At 46.2% G+C, this 16,890-nt stretch overlaps 1 protein-coding gene and 1 long non-coding RNA gene across 11 annotated transcripts in view; both read left to right on the top strand.

Moving 5' to 3' along the window:
* STN1 (STN1 subunit of CST complex) overlaps positions 1–4,625 on the top strand; it is a 36,933-nt gene extending 32,308 nt beyond the window's left edge. For 3 of the 10 annotated variants that reach the window (XM_028853528.2, XM_028853530.2, XM_077945442.1), the window contains exon 10: positions 3,337–4,252. In XM_028853528.2, coding sequence (XP_028709361.1) covers positions 3,337–3,551 — 215 coding nt within the window. In that variant the 3' untranslated portion in view covers positions 3,552–4,252. 10 annotated transcript variants of the gene reach the window in all.
* Positions 4,626–9,949: 5,324 nt separating this feature from the next.
* LOC114670143 (uncharacterized) lies at positions 9,950–16,664 on the top strand. The gene is made up of 4 exons (XR_003719629.2): positions 9,950–10,112; positions 12,298–12,408; positions 12,775–12,909; positions 15,402–16,664. It is a non-coding gene; the product is annotated as an uncharacterized LOC114670143 (long non-coding RNA).
* Positions 16,665–16,890: the final 226 nt, after the last annotated feature.

Below are 16,890 nucleotides of genomic sequence, written 5' to 3'. Positions count from 1 at the left end.
ATTTGCTGAGCATGGGGTACTTCTCCTGTTTGATCACCAAATCATTTCACACCTAAGAAAATGAACATTTGGTGAGTTCCAAAACAGCAGCCTTTCACTAAATGTTCCTTTATACCATTAGCTTTCCAAAAATCTCCCGTGTATTTAGCTCAGGTTCATTTTTTACTAACCCAGAGCTGGAGAGAAGTGCTGCTTTTGGTAGAAACTGAGTACCATATGACACTCCTCATACTGGAGGATTTTTTTTTAACTTACGACAAACTTTTAAAAAAGAATTAAAGAAGTTTAACCTTTTGTAGTTATAGTAGTAGGTTATATCTAAAATGTATCTTTATGTCACTTGGGTCTCTAGAACATCAGCATTTGTGCTATCTGGTGGAGGTATGATGGGGTATAGTATGAATCAGGCTGCATGCGAAAGTTCTTGGGAAAATATAAGGTGCAGTTATCACCGCTCATAGAGATCCATCATGAGATAACTATGTCTGCCAGGCAAACACTTTTCAGAAAAGTCTGCTTCGGCTTGTGGGTTTGTTCCAGAAGAGTCGAATTACGTAATTGAACTAACCACTGGGGACCTCCTTGCTGGCCTTTCCTACTTTTACTGTTTTCTAATAATTTCTCACTTAGAGAAGAATCTAAGGCCAGGCACAGTGGCTCACTCCCATAATCCCAATGCTTGGGAGGATTGCTTAGGCCAGGAGTTTGAGACCAGCCTGGGCAACATAGGAAGACACTGTCTCTACAAAAAATAAAAATTAAAAATAGAGAGGAGTCTAAGTTCACATTACCCATGTGACTGGAAATCACTTTTGAACAGCCTCACCAGATAACCCTCAGAAGAACAGCCTTTCTGAATAAATAGTTGAAGGCCTCTGAGACAGTCAGCATCACTGCTTCGGGCCCCACGGGTGCCTGTAAGTCATCTTGAGCCCTGGGTCCAAGCATCCAAGCCTTGCAGAAACTAAAGGCTGAGCAGCACTAAATTGCTTGTGCTTCTCCCTACCGTGTGCAGGTCTGTGTGGTTGGAGCCCCTCACCCTCCATCATCAAACCTATCCTCGCTTGCTGGTCAGCTCTTCCTCCTTGAGAGGCTTTTCTTCTTGGGAAGGGCTGAGTTCCTTCTCTAGAGCAGGAACTAAGTTACATTCATCTTCTTGGGTTATGGATATGATGAACCAAATCATAGTAGTTCCCCCTGGTCTCTCATCCACACAGCCACCCTGAGAAGGAGGTGGTTTTGTTCCCGGGAATGACTTTGTACCAGTTGTAGAGCCAGGACTTGAATTCAGGTATGGTGGACTCCAGTGGCAGCTCTCAGTCTGCCGAGCTCTACTTGCTCCTCCTTGCTCAGCACTGCACACATAGTAGGTGTTCAGGAAGTCTATGGAGTGAATGTTGAAGAAACAGCCTGGAAGTGTGGACGCCAGCAATCCCAGTCGGGAGGAGTAATGAGTGGACACAGCCACTAGAGGTCAGAATTTAGCAAATCTTTGTTAGCCCAGGAGCAGTCTCTGAACCTTAGGGTTGGAAAGGGCCTTGGAAGTGGTTTTCACGACAGCTGAGAACACTGAGGCCTAGGGATGACTTGCCCAAAGCTACAGAAGTGCACCAAACGTTGAACCATGCTTTGCCTTACACTGCAACACCTCTTCGAGCACCTTCCTGAAGCCTAAAGCATTTTTCATCTGAAAACAACTTTCAGTGACTGTGTGGAGCACCTTTTGTGTGCCAGGTGGTACTGGGTATACAGCAGAGAGAGACCATACCTGGCCCTACCATGGAGTTTTAAACTGTGACAACTGGAGGGGGTTTGCTTTTGGTAAAGAAGTTTGACTTTGACTCAAAGTTAGAAATATATTTTACATCATGACCCAATAAATTATATAATTCTAATGCATAAGATATATATGGAATAAAGTTTCATGAATTAATATGTATCCAAATTACAATGCAAGATATTCTGTAATGTTCTATTTCTGCTCTCTTTTAGTTTGGTAAGAAAAAGAATGCTGATCGCAACCTACAAAAATTGGTTTCATGATCCCCTAATAGGCACAACCCTCAGTTTGACTACTGCCGACCTAAAAGGAAGGAGCTGAGGCAAAATTAATACAAGTAGAGAGCTGATTTGGGCCAAGTTTCAGGATTGCAGCTGGGGAGCACAGATTCAGGTTTCTCTGAATATACACTCTGATGAGCAGCAGTGATAAGTGGATTTTTTTTTTTTTTTTTTGAGATGGAGTCTCACTCTGTCACCCAGGTTGGAGTACAGTGGTGCAATCTCAGCTCACTGCAACCTCCGCCTCCCGGATTCAAGTGATTCTCCTGCCTCAGTCTCCTGACTGACTAGGATTACAGGTGCACGCCACCACACCTGGCTAATTTTTGTATTTTTAGTAAAGACGAGGTTTCACCATGTTGGCCAGGCTGGTCTCGAACTCCCAACCTCAGGTGATCCACCCACCTCAGCCTCCCAAAGTTCTGGGATTGCAGGCGTGAGCCATGCGCCTGGCCCATAAGTGGATTTTTAAAAGCCAAAAAGGAGGACAGAGTTGATACAAAGTTGTTTGTCAGGAATTCTCATTGGTTTATAGATAACATTGATTGGTGACTGGCTATACATTGTTAAGCTATAGAGTGTGGATTATAGTGTTCAATTTCACATAATTAGGCTAATTTATAACTACTTGTGCCAATAGCAAGCAGTTTCCAAGGTGAATGCATAGTGAGGAGTAGAGCGTGATTGCCGTTTCATCGTCGTGTCTCTCAGGGCCTGATAATTAAAAGGACTTGCATTCTTCCTATTTTATTGTCTCATTACCAGTGTTTGGGTCATTGATTTCAACTAGGAAAGAGGTTGTTAACTCTGAGTTTGTATTGTTGTGTGCCAGATGGTCTTAGTTTTGGGCAGAGGATAAGAGGTTACTAGGAATACAACTATCACAGATGAGACTTTTGGAAGCCAGGAAGAGAAGAATGAGAACAGGCCAAAGGTAGGAATCCCTTCTCACCAGGCAGCCCCATCAAATCAGGACTTAGAGGGAAGCATACGGAGGCTGCAGCAAACCAGCTCTGCTGTGAGTCTCAAGAGGGCTCCCCCCTGAGAAGCTAGAGGTTTGGCACTGAATAGGTTACACTTATACATGTAATTACCCCAGAGAAAAAAGTTTATCAAGCACTAAAAATCCACTAGGTTATGGATAAAAAAAAAAATCTTTGATTGGGAATCCTTGAAGGTTGAAGTTCAGAGTCCCTGAGCAATGGCTCCACGTCGCCGTGGTGACATCAGGGGCCTGAGAACAGGTGTTTCTGTTTTGTTTTTGTGATCATATAGATAATGCATCTCAGACTTTAATGTGCATAAGGATCATCTGGGGATCTGGTCAGAATGCAGGTGCCCAGACAGGAGGTATGGAGAGGACAGAGGAGGGCCTGACAGTTGTGACCGCGCTCAGCCACCCGCCTTTTTCCTGCAGACATGGAGAAGGGCTGTCACTTCCTGCACATCTTGGCCTGCGCTCGCCTGAGCATTCGCCCGGGCCTGAGTGAGGCTGTGCTGCAGCAGGTTCTGGAGCTCCTGGAGGACCAGAGTGACATCGTCAGCACAATGGAGCACTACTACACGGCGTTCTGAGCAGAGACACGCAGACCAGCTGAGGAGGACAAAGATAAGGTGGCGTTCACTCCCAGGCTCTGACTTTCAACATCATGCAGGGGCTTGTCTGTCTGGAGGCAGTTTGCTCATAATAAACTATAAAATATGGTCATTTTGGGAATGGGATTTGGCATAAATGTGGTTGGCTGCCTTCTGTCTGCTGTGTCCTTGGGGTACAATGACTTTGATCTCAGCCATGACACAACAAGAAAACCCTCCCGGTTGACCTGGCTGGGCTGCGCGTTGTTTGCAGAGCAGAATGGGGAGGAAACAGTGTTGGCAGCTTAACTGATGTGTGTGGTTGGAGTCTCTACCATGGCAAAGGGACACCACAGGGTAGTGAACATTCAGGAACTGAAGGGCATATGGCCTGATCACACAGTTCCAAGCTTTTCAAAACTTCAGGTTATCAGAGACCTTCCTGTGGGCCTCTCTTGATGGCTAAGAACCAGTTTAGGGGAGTAGTTCTCTCTGGATGAGTGTCACTTGCTTACAGTTTCTGTGACTCAAGTACCAGCAGTGGGGTTGAGACCTGGGTTGATGTTATTTACAAGCCTGCCCAGAGATGGGAATAAACAGAGATCCACGGCATGACTATATGTTTGTCATTTTCCTTTTATTTCCTTGGGAATCGAAAGGTGTCCCAGTACATTTCCCTGCACTTGCAGAGGTGCATGACTAAATACATTGTCCCTCAATGCCCCTGAAGATCACAGAGACAGTCAGCCAATTGCCTGGCAGGCAGTAGATGTTATTTTCAGGGTTGCCGCTGAGTGTGCAGGATGTGCTGACACCATCCAGACAAAGACTCGGTATGTGCCCAGACAGGTGATGGAGTCATGCTTTTGCTCAGAATGACAAGGTAAAGGAAAAACATCTGAGGTATGTTGTAGGCCTGTTCTGACAGCAAAATGACAAATGCAGCCAGCAAAAATAAAGTGTGGAGAAAGATTTGGAGTTAATTACAGTCATTTAACAGAAGGCACTGCCTTCGTCTGCCGCATTTGCTCTTGATGTAATAAGCTCTTCGTGGCTCAGCTGGAGATCCTTTAGGCCTGGAGAGTTGCTCCTCTCTCCATGGAAACAGGACAGTCTTTATACACAGAAGTCCGCTGCAGCTGGATATGTCAGGCTGAGAGCTGGGACCAGTGGATTGCCTCCTGTCATAGACTTTTGGCAAACCTGTGCTGATTTCTGAAAGTGATTATGTGGCTGCCCTGCATCTTCTCTGTGTCCAGAAGGGTCCCTAGAATAGAGTCTGCCTGGAATGATGTCCTGGGCAGTTCTTCCTTGAGGTCAGCAGCTCTTCCACGTTGAATGCGTCTTTGATTAGTGGGGCTGCCCAGCAAGGAGTCCAGAATCAGAAGGTAAAAAGGGCATACCCTTGCCTACAGCAACTCTGCTCTTAAGGGTTTATCTCAGGGAGATGACCACACCAGTGTGAAAGGATGATTGCACAAGATGCTCATTGCTGTGTAATCTAGAATTATATATTGGGGAAAATATCTATAGGGAAAAAGTTAATTACAGTTCTTGGGCACAATGAAATGCTATGCAGCCATGAAAAAAATGAATGCAGACAGTGTTGCCATGGCATACTGTCCCCAATAGATTTAGTGGGAAGTAGATAGAGTTATAGATCTGTTTCTATAGGATAACACCATTATCTACAGCTCCCTGTGTGTATGTATATATCTGTAGAGAGAATGTATATTTCTGCATGGAGGTCTTTATAAATGTAGCACATGTGTATATATACATACAGTCGACCACTCCCTTCTCCTGGAAGTACTTTCCGCATTGGGCTTTCAGGACACTGAGCTCTCTGGTTGCTCCTTCTCGGGTTCCTTTGTTCAGTGCTCTGCCTCCCTGAGGGCTCAGTCCCAGACCTCTTTTCTATCTGGCTTGCTCCCTGGGGGGTCTCCAGCAACCACATGGATTATACCACCTACATGCTGTCCAACTCCTCAATTTAAACCCAAAATGGGCCTCTTCCCTAAACTGCAGACCCCTATATCCAGTTTGCTACTGACATATCCACTTAGGTCTCTAATGGACATCTCAAACTTCATAGGCCCAAAGCCAGGCTCCCAATTACTCCTGACCCCAGGCTTGCTCCTGATAGCAACATGAGGCAGCCAAATGTCTAGGCAGAGAGGGGCGGGTCCCAAATGAAACCCCACGTTCAAGTGAAGAACAGCCTGAAGGCTAAAAGACCAGACTGCTGGTCCTGGATGAAACCCACCACCCAGAGTGGGAACTTCTGTTCCTGTTTGCCCACCCTTTCCCAATCGATTCTTTCTGAATAAACGCCTTAACCAATCGAATGTTGCCTTTTCCAATAATACCTATAGCCTGCCCCTCCCCCATTCTGAGCCCATAAAAAGACCCGGACTCAACTGTATTAGGGGGACTTTCCCGCCTTTGGGTAGGGGGACCACCCCCGTGTCCCCTCTCTGCTGAAAGCTGTTTCATCACTCAATAAAACTCCCAGCTTTGCTCATTCTTCCACTGTCAGCACATTCTTATTCTTCTTGGGCGCTGGGCAAGAACTCAACCAGTGTGTAAGCCATACTTCGCCCAGGCGGGTGAAGTGGGCGGGCCATCTCCTGCAGCAGGTAGCATTATCAAGCAAGGCCCAGGCGGGGTGTCACCAGCCAGAGGTCCCTGGCTTGCAAAGTAACCGAGAAAAAAATGCTGTGCCACTCCTTTGGAAAATTTCCCTGATTCAGGAAGAGGCAGCTCCATCATCCAGTTGCTCAAACCGAATCCGTTGGCTTCTTTCTATCATACCTCACATCCAATCTGTCTGTAAGTAATTTGGCTCTACCTTCAAAATATCTCCAGAATCTTAACTGCTTCTCCCTCCTCCCGGCCTCCTGACAGTCCTCCCTGCTTCCACCCCGGCCCGTCTTGGGCTGTTCACAGCACAGCAGCTGCTGCCACCCTGTTACGCTCCCACTCTCCTACAGCCTTTGGTCTTGCCCTAGGTAGGAGCCTGAGGCTGCACAGAGGTCAGCACAGCCCCGCTTGCCCTGCCCTCCTGCCCTCCCAGCCCAGCTGCATAGGCCTTGCTGCACACATGCCTCGGCATATTCCTGCCTTAGGGCCGGTGCTCCCACTGTTTCCTCTTCCCAGGTAAGCAAGTGAAGTGCCTCCTTCTGCCCTCTTTCCAGTCTTTACTTGAGTGTCACCTTCTCAGCAAGGCCTGCCCTCATTCCTCTTTCGTTGTTTGTAACCTGCCTCCTGTCCCCCTTCCCAGAACTCCCTTTCCTGCTTCATTTTTCTTCGCAGTGTTTGATACTGCCTAACACACTCCATGGTTTCTTACTTGCCCTATTTATTATTTTTCCCCAATAGACAGAATGTTCCATGACGGCAGAATTCTCTGTTTTGTTTCCTTCCATGTCCCTAGCACCTAGAACAGTGCCTGACACATCTCCTAAGCAATGCGACCAATAAGTGTGTGTGTGTCTGGCTGCCTTCCAGCTGCCAGTGTCTGCCTCTGGGCTGCCAGTGTCTGCTTCCTGGCTGCCAGTGTCTGCCTCTTTCCTGAGGGCAGCGATTGGGGAAGGTGCTTTCTCGCACGTCTTAGTAGGCTGTGCAGGCTGGAAGTGCTCAGAAGTCACACCCCCAGGGAGCAGCCTCAGCCAACAGCACCTTAGGTATAAATGCCCCAGCTCCCTCGCCCTCAGGTAAGCATTGCCAAGGCACATGTTCCACACTCTTTTCCAGAGTTCCTCTGTGGGACTGAGCACCATCCATCCACCCACAGGAGCAGCTAACCTGATAACTACCAGCCTCACCCTCCCTACCTTACTTCCCTGTTCCTCTTTACCACATGCTGACCTCCCAAATGCATTTCTTGCTTTCCGATCTCTGTCTCAGGATTGGCTCCTGGATGAACACAAACACTGTGTTCACAAATGTATTTGGGAAATGCTGGATGAATAATTATACACATCAGACAGATTACTAGAAATGTTCACCAAAGGGATGCACGTGTTACCTCTGCATGGTGAGATCTCAGGTGCTTTTTACCCCACATAGCTATCCTTTGGCAGTTTTATAATTAGCAAATGCTCACCCTTCCACCGTCAGTACAGTCTCATTCTTCTTGGGTGCTGGACAAGAATTCAACCGGTGTGTAAACCAGACTCGGCCCAGGTGGTCTCAAACTCCTGACTCCTTACATAATTTCTACCACACTCATGTAACCTGAAACATGAGTAAACCAAAAATGAGGTAGGCCTCTGTCTTCTACAGCAACATCAGAACTCTAAGAACATGAGGGACTCTTAGAAAACTCTCTGGAGCTAACCACAGTTGGGTCACAGCTCACGTACTGAAGACCAGCCAGAGGGTTCCCCTGAAAAGGAGGGAAACTGAGCAAACATTCTCCAGTTCTCTTGGTGTGCACGTGTTTCAGGAGGTGTGAACCCCACATGTAGCTTATGTAGGCAGGAAGACAAATAGTGCTACTGTCTGGTCAAGGATTTGTTTGAAGAGCCATGATTATCCCCATATGGTAAGCTACCAGTGCTCCGCATCCCTGTAAGACACTTCTTTCTCATTACTTTCTCCTCTGATGGTGTGCCAGGACGCTGGCCGAGAGAAGCCAAGTGGAAAGAAGGCTGTTCAGTGACGAGGAACCTAAGACTTAGTGCCAAGGACTGAAACCAAGTAAACTTGTAATTTTCCATGATGGAAACATCTACGCTTTCTCATTAGTGGCCTTTACAGCAGTTACCACAAAGAAGTGTCTCATTGTTTTCTTACTACATTTATGTGAAGCATACAGGCAAACTCAGAAAGACTGTGATAAGACTCACCAGAGATGCCTGCACAGGTGCTGGGGGAAAAGCAGGACCATCCTGGAGGGAGATGGTGTCTGTGGACAAAGAACTCTGCAGTGGTTCTTATTTTTAGCATGACTTCCACTGGGGGAGGCTCTAAATATGAGCTCAAACTCCCACGTAAGTGAGTTTTCATTGTAATCCAGAATTTCTTTAACATCAGCCTACTTCTATTGAACTTGCACTATCATCTGTTAGCCTCTACTATATTTATTAAATAAACCTAAATAGGTAAATCACAGTACAGCAAAAGGTTCTGTGTTCCCCAGAATTCTAAATCAAACTCCAAATTCCTGAAGAGGTCCTAGTCGTTTCCTATATGTCAAATTTAAATGATAGGTTTTCATTTTGGAACATAAAGAGAGGGATTTTGAAGACCACAGCATAGCCCTGGGGTTTTTGGATAGAGATAATAAAGAGACAATCAGTTCTCAAACAGATTTGAGAAAATGTCAGTGTGAACTGGTGAAAAATCTGGGTTGGAAATAGTGCCGTTTTATTAATTCAGGTCTACCCAGTGGTCTTTATTAAACCTGAATTACCATGAAGGAACCAGTTTCTGCTCTTAGGGAATTTGCTTTAATAAGAACTAATTGTGTATCAGTTACTAGTATCATTTAATTATTATGTATTTATCATTTAATATTTAGGTGATGTAAAAGTACTTCAACACAAGAGAATTGAAAACATGGCCACACAAACACTTGTAAGCAAATGTTCACAGCAGCATTATTCCTAATAACCAAAAAGTAGAAACAACCCAAATGTCTATCAGTCAGTGAAGGGATAAACAAAAAGTGGGCTATCCGTACAATACAACATTACTCAATGAAGTACTAATATATACTAAAGTATAGTGAATCTGGAAGAAATTAAGTGCAAGAAGCTAGACACAAAAGACCACATGTTGTATGATTCCATTTATATGAAATGTCCAGAAAACAGGCACATCCACAGAGAAGTAGATGAGGCCAAGTGCAGTGGGTCACACCTGTAATCCCAGCACTTTCGGAGGCCGAGGTGGGCAGATCACCTGAGGTCAGGAGTTCAAGACCAACCTGGCCATGGCTAAACCCTGTCTCAACTAAAAAGTACAAAAGTTAGCCGGGCATGCTGGTAGGCACCTGTAATCCCAGCTATTCGGGAGGCTGAGGCAGGGAGAATTGCTTGAACCCGGGAGGCAGAGCTTTCAGTGAGCCGAGATCATGCCACTGCACTCCAGTCTCGGCGACAAAGCGAGACTCTGTCTCAAAAAAAAAAAGAGATGCATGTTGCCAAGCATGGGGAGGGTGGGGATTGGGTGGTACAGGGCTCCTTTTGGGGTTAATGGACATGTTCTGGAATTAGATAGTGGTGATGTGTGCACAACTCTGTGAACAGATTCAGAACTATGGGCTAGGTTGGGATTCCTCACATCATGGTGTCTGGGTTTCCAGGGCAGGCATTCCAAGAGATAGCAAGAGCCACATGGAAGCCACATGGCCATTTTTGTGTAGCCCCAGAAGCCACAGCCTCACTTCCATGGCCTTCTAATTGTTGAGGCTATCACAAAGTCCCATGCAGGTTCGAGAGAAGAGGAATAAACTCCACCTCTTGATGGTGAGTAACGAGGTTCTAGAAGGGCACATAGGTCCGGGAATATTACCCTGGCCATGTTGGGAAATACAGTCTCTCACAGATACCTTTCAGCTTTTATATAATACAGCATCATTCTTTAAAGAGCTAGTGTTAAAAATACCAAAAAAGTACAAAGAAGGGGAAAGAATGGTTTACCACTTCCCAAATACTGTATCTATGTATATATATATATCTGTGTATCTATATCTATATATACATATACACACACACAAACACACATATATATATTTTTTTTTTTTGAGACGGAGTTTCACTCTAGTTGCCCAGGCTAGAGTGCAGTGGTGTGATCTCGCCTCACCGCAACCTCCACTTCCCGGGTTCAAGCAATTCTCCTGCCTCGGCCTCCTGAGTAGCTGGGATTTCAGGCATGTGTCACCATGCCCTGCTAATTCTGTATTTTTAGTAGAGACAGGGTTTCTCTATGTTGGTCAGGCTGGTCTCGACCTCCCGACTCAGGTGATCCACCTGCCTCAGCCTCCCAAAGTGCTGGGATTACAGGCGCGAGCCACCAAGCCCAGCTTACTGTATATATTTTTACGATTATATGTATATTGTTAGGAAAATAACCATGTTAACAATATTTTTGTGTATCCTTCCAGAAAAAAAGTCAGCATTTTATATGCACTTCACATTTTTATTAATACTATATTTTGGAAGTTTTTTTTTCTTTTTCACTTTAGCATGCAAAATCAGCATCTTTTAAAATGGTGACATAATTCCATTGTATTGCCGTTTCATAATGTACTTAACCAGGGCCCTATCGAAAAACATTTAATTCGTTTCTGATTTGTTGCTATTGCAACCAATTCTGCAGGAAACATTTTTCTTTTCTTGGTATACGTTTCAAGTATGTTTATATGGTAAATTTCTAGGAATGGAACTGCCAGGAAAAGGGGCATGAGCATTTTAAAATTTGCATAGGCACTAACAAATTACCCAGTAAAAAGACTGATCCATTGTACACTCCTATCAATGATTTATGCGTCTACTGTTTGCCCACGAGCTCGCCCACACTTTGTATTATCAGTATTTTTAGTCCATGTCCATCTGATAGGTGAAAATGATTTCTGGTTTCTGTTTGTATTTATGGTTCTTTAGTATGAGTAGTATTGAGCATCTGTTCATCATGGGAGCCTTCAGATAAAGTTCTACCCTGGACAGTAGCCATTGCTTCCAGCAAGGGCTACAGACGGCCAGGCATGTGTTCTAGCAGTGGTATCTACTGTGGAACCAGCCCAGAGCACGGCTGCTGAGGTGCCAGTTAATACACAGCTGGAATAAACATCCGGAAGAACTCAAAACTCAAAATTCCAAACCTGCCACTCCAAGTGCTTGATCACATGCCCACCCAAATATTAAAAATAATAATATATTACAACAACAGTAGTTTTATTTATTTTTCTTTTTTCTATATCACAAGTCATCAAGCAAAGAAAAGGCAGCAATCTTTTTAAAACCAGACACCACATTATTGACTCAGACCTCTCATAGACCAGATGCCGTTTAGCTCTGGTTCAGTGAAACTGTCCCCGGTCAGATGAATGTGAAAAACTAAGGATGTTTTTAAGAAAGTGCTAATTAAGTGGAGAAGGTAGTTTTAGTAATAGGAGTGGTCTTGCAGCAGCTGCCATTGACTCAACATAGCTTAATTATCATAATAAGCTGATGCTTTCACTTTCATCACTTGCTGGGTTTGGTACAGTTAATTGGGGCATTGGGTAACACCATTTTTTATCATCTTCTTGGCTAGAAATTGCTCCCTTGGGGAGGAGGGCATTTATTTTTTATTCTGAGGACAATCTGTGATTGGAGGAAATAAAGCAGGGTGAGGACAGAATATCCTTCAATTCTTCAGCTCTGCTTTAGAGCACAGCAGCAACAGCGTTGCATGAGCTCTGATGTGTGGCACAGGCATTTGTGACAAGGGCTGAATGTTACACTGTCCTGAAATTTGTGAATGATTATTCTAATATAAGTTAGATGGCAGAATAATATATTGAGCTATTGGTATGGGTTTTGTTTTTCTTGTATTTTATTTCTTCTTTCTAAGCTGGAAGCCAGCCTTGTCTCAGGGAGGTTTGGCTTGGGGGCTGAATTCAGAAGTTGTTTGCATGGACTACCTGTTTTGTTTTGTTTTTTTTTTCAGACAAGAATCTCGCTCTGTCACACAGGCTGAAGTGCAATGGTGCAATCTCAGCTCACTGCAACCCCCTCTTCCTGGGTTCAAGCGATTCTCCTGCCTCAGCCTCTCAAATAGGTGGGATTACAGGCATGTGCCACCATGCCTGGCTAATTTTTGTATTTTTAGTAGAGACGGGGTTTCACCATGTTGGCTAGGCTGGTCTTGAACTCCTGACCTCAGGTGATCTGCCTGCCTCAGCCTCCAAAAGTGTTGGGATTATAGGCGTGAGCCACTGCGCCTGGCCTGACAATCTGCTTTATGTTTTCTGGAAGCCTGAAGCCTGGGGAAGGATTGGAGATTGGTGGCCCCCAGGCATCCCAGATGGGAATGTGCTCCCTGTGACAGTCCTGTGGCAGGTGCCAGTGTGGCAGGACTTCTGTGGAGAGGTTTTGTGGTGTCTCTCAGAAGGTCAGAGCCTTAGCCTAGGATTCTCATTTTCAGCAAGATTCCTGTGCATCAGCTTGGAAATGAAGCAGCCACAAGCCCTTCCCTGAAGGTGCACGCAGGCTGGAGCCCCGGGGATTTCCACAGCAGTCTTGGTCTCGGGAGAAGAGTGGGCCTGTCCCTGTTTTCCAGGTACCCTCTAACCTTATGGATTTTCACATATCTCCAGGGAAGGGGAGAGCGTGCTCTGTCCTGTTACCACGAATCTAACTTTCATTCCAGGCTCGAGGGTGAGGGTGCCAAAGCTGAGGTAACTTGAAATAAAGAAAAAAAGGGGCCGGGTGTGGTGGCTCACACCTGTAATCCCAGCACTTTGGAAGGCCAAGGTGGGTGGATCGCAAGGTCAAGAGATCGAGTCCATCCTGGCCAACATGGTGAAACCCCATCTCTACTAAAAATACAAAAATTAGCCGGGTGTGGTGGTGGTCGCCTATAGTTCCAGCTACTCGGGAGGCTGAGGCAGGAGAATCTCTTGAACCCAGGAGGCGGAGGTTGCAGTGAGCCACGATCGCGCCGCTGCACTCCAGCCTAGTGACAGAGCAAGACTCTGTCTCAAAAAAAAAAAAAAAAAGAAAGAAAGAAAGAAAAAGAAAAAAAGGACTATGGCAAGTCTCGCCCACCTGCATTTTGGTGATAAGATTCATACTGCACCACGATTCACATAACATTCAAGGTGAACCTTAAGGTCATGCTCCCCACTCCCTTCCCTGCCAAAAGGCTCTCCAGTGAGGCAGAAGGGGAGGATGTCACCGTACAGCTCCAGGGACATTGCCTATGGCCCTCCCTCAGGAGTGTGCCGCGACAGGAACCACCTGTCCTTGCATCACTGCTGACACAGGATTGGACATCGCTGCCTCTGAGGATGGGGGAGAGATATGTAAGATCTTGTTGGGATTCCTCAGTGGGATCCACCTCATCATGAATGAAAATGCCACCTTGTCCCACAACCATGGCACCTGTTGCCAGAGGGGAAGAGCAACCTGTGAACACAGGCCCTGTTCCTGCCAGGCTGTGTGGGAGCAAGCAGAGGACTCAGGAGGGTGAGCAAATAGAATCTATTCTAGGAGATTCCAAAAACCACCTTAGCAATGAGTCTTCTCCCGACATGAAGAAGCTTGAACGCCTTACTCATCGCAGCAGCTGGCCCAGCCCTGCCCTGCCCAGCCCAGTGCCTCGGGAAGAGTCAGCAAGCTCTGCCTGCGCCTGTGGTTTCGGTCCTGTCCCGACTTGACTTGTCCTGGTGGAGGGTGAGACCTAGAAGCTCCGCTCCTGGGAATGACAGCTGGCACGGAGGTGCTGGTCTCAGCACTCTGCCGCGGCTTAGGCCGTCAGCACGAGCAGATGCCCCTTTAGGGTGGGCCTGAGAACTGAGAATGAGGACTGTCATCTGCTATTTCTGTCCATCTGTTGTCGACCCAGGTAACCAGGAAATATGGGAGGCAGGCAGATTCTGGTTGCTTCCACAGGACTTGAGACTTAACCAGACAACTAACTCTCCTGAATGTTCCCTCTTGGGTGGCACGCCACAGTTCACCCCGTCGTCTGTGGTAGACTCAGCATTAGGCACAGTGCTGGTGCTTAAGAAAAGTTTCCATGGACAGGCAGTGTGCTTACTGAGTGCCACCCGTGTGCAGGGCATCATCCCAGGTACTGAAAAGGAGGCCAGGACAAAGTTTCCTGTCTTCAGGGAACTGTCAGTCAAGTGGATCTAAAGACACATACCTGAGTGATCTATAACCCGGTGGGTCATAAGGCACATGCCTGTGTTTTGTTTGACCCTCAGGGGAACAAAAGTGGTTTTTTTTGACCCTCAGGGTTTTAAAACTTTATACCAACATTTAAAAATTGGCTACCATCTAAATGGAAAAAAAGGCAGTGTGTGCTTGTATATGTGTATGTTTGTAGGGGGTGTGTGTGTGTGCGTGTGTGTGTGTGTAAGGCAGCACTGCAGAAGAACCCGGTCACAGTGATGGCCTCTTCAAATAGGGAATCGGGGAGCAGGAATGGGTGAGAGACTTGTTGCAACGGTTTATAATTTTTTTAATGTAAAATGTAATAACTACAAGTAAAAAAGGATTGGGGAATTCACATAAAAATCCAGGTGTCTGGCTATTCTTGACAAAGCAGAAGCTCTACAGGACTGGGAACATTTTGTCTGGAAACGGGTTGGGGGAGGTCAGCATTAAAGGATTTTCAGCTGAGAGGGGCTCAGATTTGTATTTTAGGAAGTATTTTAGCAGCAGAGTGGAGGAGCACTGCTTGAGGGCGAAGTCAGGGGCAGGTAGACCAGAGAGACACGTCTGCTGCCATCATCCAGAGAAGGGTGGGGAAGGCCTGAACCGGACAGTGGCAGGGGATATTCGTGTAAGAAAACCAACAGGTAGGTAACCAATTTGGGGGAGAGTGGAAAAGGCCAGGTGAACCGCCAGGTTCTACAAGGCAGACCACAGTAAGGGCTACAGGATTTTTAAATTAATGGGAGGAGAAAAGGGGGCTCAGGAGATTTCTGGGGGTCTGAACTGGTGCCAGCAGAAATGCTAAAGGAATGTATCTCCCGAAATGTAAGGGAAAACCCACAGAGAAAATGGGCTTTCTGAGTAATTGGCTCCTCTACCCCTTTCCAGGCTCTGAGAGTGTTTTGCAGGTTTACCAGAGAAAATGGCTTCCGGAGACTGCAACGTGAGAGAACTGGAATTTCAGACAGGAATTGAATGCATGTGGCTTAAAAGACAAAGAAGCACCAAGTGAAAAGTAGCTGAAATCATATGCCTTCAGGGAATGAATTTTCTTGGATCTGTGTTCATCCTTTATGGCTTTATTAGTCATTGTGAAAGCCCTTTGGCGGTTGCAAAGCTGCCAGCAGGGTGCTGTTCCTGGAGGATTACCTTGAGCAATAAGCCCCAAAAAGCAGCCCAGGCAGGCATGTCAGCAGGGAGGCTGTCCTGGCAACACTGCTGTCCAAGGGGAGAGGCCGGCGCCCTACCCCTGAGGTTTGAGGCCAGAGGAAGAGAACCAACCTGGAGATTCTGCAATTCTGTTTTCTCTTAAGGTTGCTTTGGCCGTTTAGGGTTTTTCATGAAGGACAGAAACAGGTCCATTCCTTGAAGGCAGAAAGAAGGTATTACTGCCCCTGCACTTGACAATGTTTAATTACATTTGCCACTTGAATCAGAGTTGAAAATACCTTCCTTTTCTTCTGTTGGGAAGTCTTGCTGTGCATCCCCCAGGCTGGCTGGAGTGCAGTGGTGTGATCTCCGCTCACTGCAACCTCTGCCTCCTGGCTCCTGGGTTCAAGCGATTCTCTTGCCTCACCCTCCGAGTAGCTAGTACTACAGGAGCACACCACCATGTCCAGCTAGGTTTTGTAGAAAGGGGGTTTCACCATGTTGGTCAGGCTGGTCTCAAACTCCTGACCTCAAGTGATCTGCCCACCTCAGCCTCCCAAAGTGCTGGGATTACAGGCATGAGCCACCACACCCAGCTGAAAATATCTTCCCTTTGAGAGTTGGTGACCAGCTGTTGATTTGATACTGGCGTGGCCTCAGACAATCTATGATGTAAGAAAGATAGTTAAAGTAAAATCAACCCAGTATTAATTACTTAATAATAACTAATGAACAGTTATGCACCAATCACCCAGCAAATTTAAATCTACACATAAGCCCAAATGGGTAGATACTATCGTCATTCCCAGTTTACAGGTGAAGAAATAGAAGCTGAGAAACTAACTTTCCCAGGGGCATATATTTAGTAAACCGGAAAACCGAGGCTTTTACCCGGTGAGTTCAACCACTAGGCTTTAATTGCTTTCAGGATCAGAGAAGTCTGTTCTCTGGCAGCGTTAAACTATGAACCCAATACAGAGTGCCTTCAAATTTGGGTTGATATATAAACGTTATTTTTGCCACAGTTGAGGTTGCACCAAGGACACACTTCTGGTGATGAATGGCATGTGAGGGCGCTGGGCTGAGTGGGTGGGGTGACATCACATCACACCCATGACAAAGAGGGAGCAGGTATTTACTGAAGATGCAGGAACCCTGGGTCAGGGCAGCAAGCATTCCTACCTAAACAACTGTGCAGTCCCACGGGGAGACCAAGAGGATGGCGGAG

This window comes from Macaca mulatta, chromosome 9 (genome assembly GCF_049350105.2).
Source record: "Macaca mulatta isolate MMU2019108-1 chromosome 9, T2T-MMU8v2.0, whole genome shotgun sequence".
In the NCBI taxonomy this organism is placed as follows: domain Eukaryota; kingdom Metazoa; phylum Chordata; class Mammalia; order Primates; family Cercopithecidae; genus Macaca; species Macaca mulatta.
This window is presented reverse-complemented; position numbering and strand designations above follow the sequence as displayed.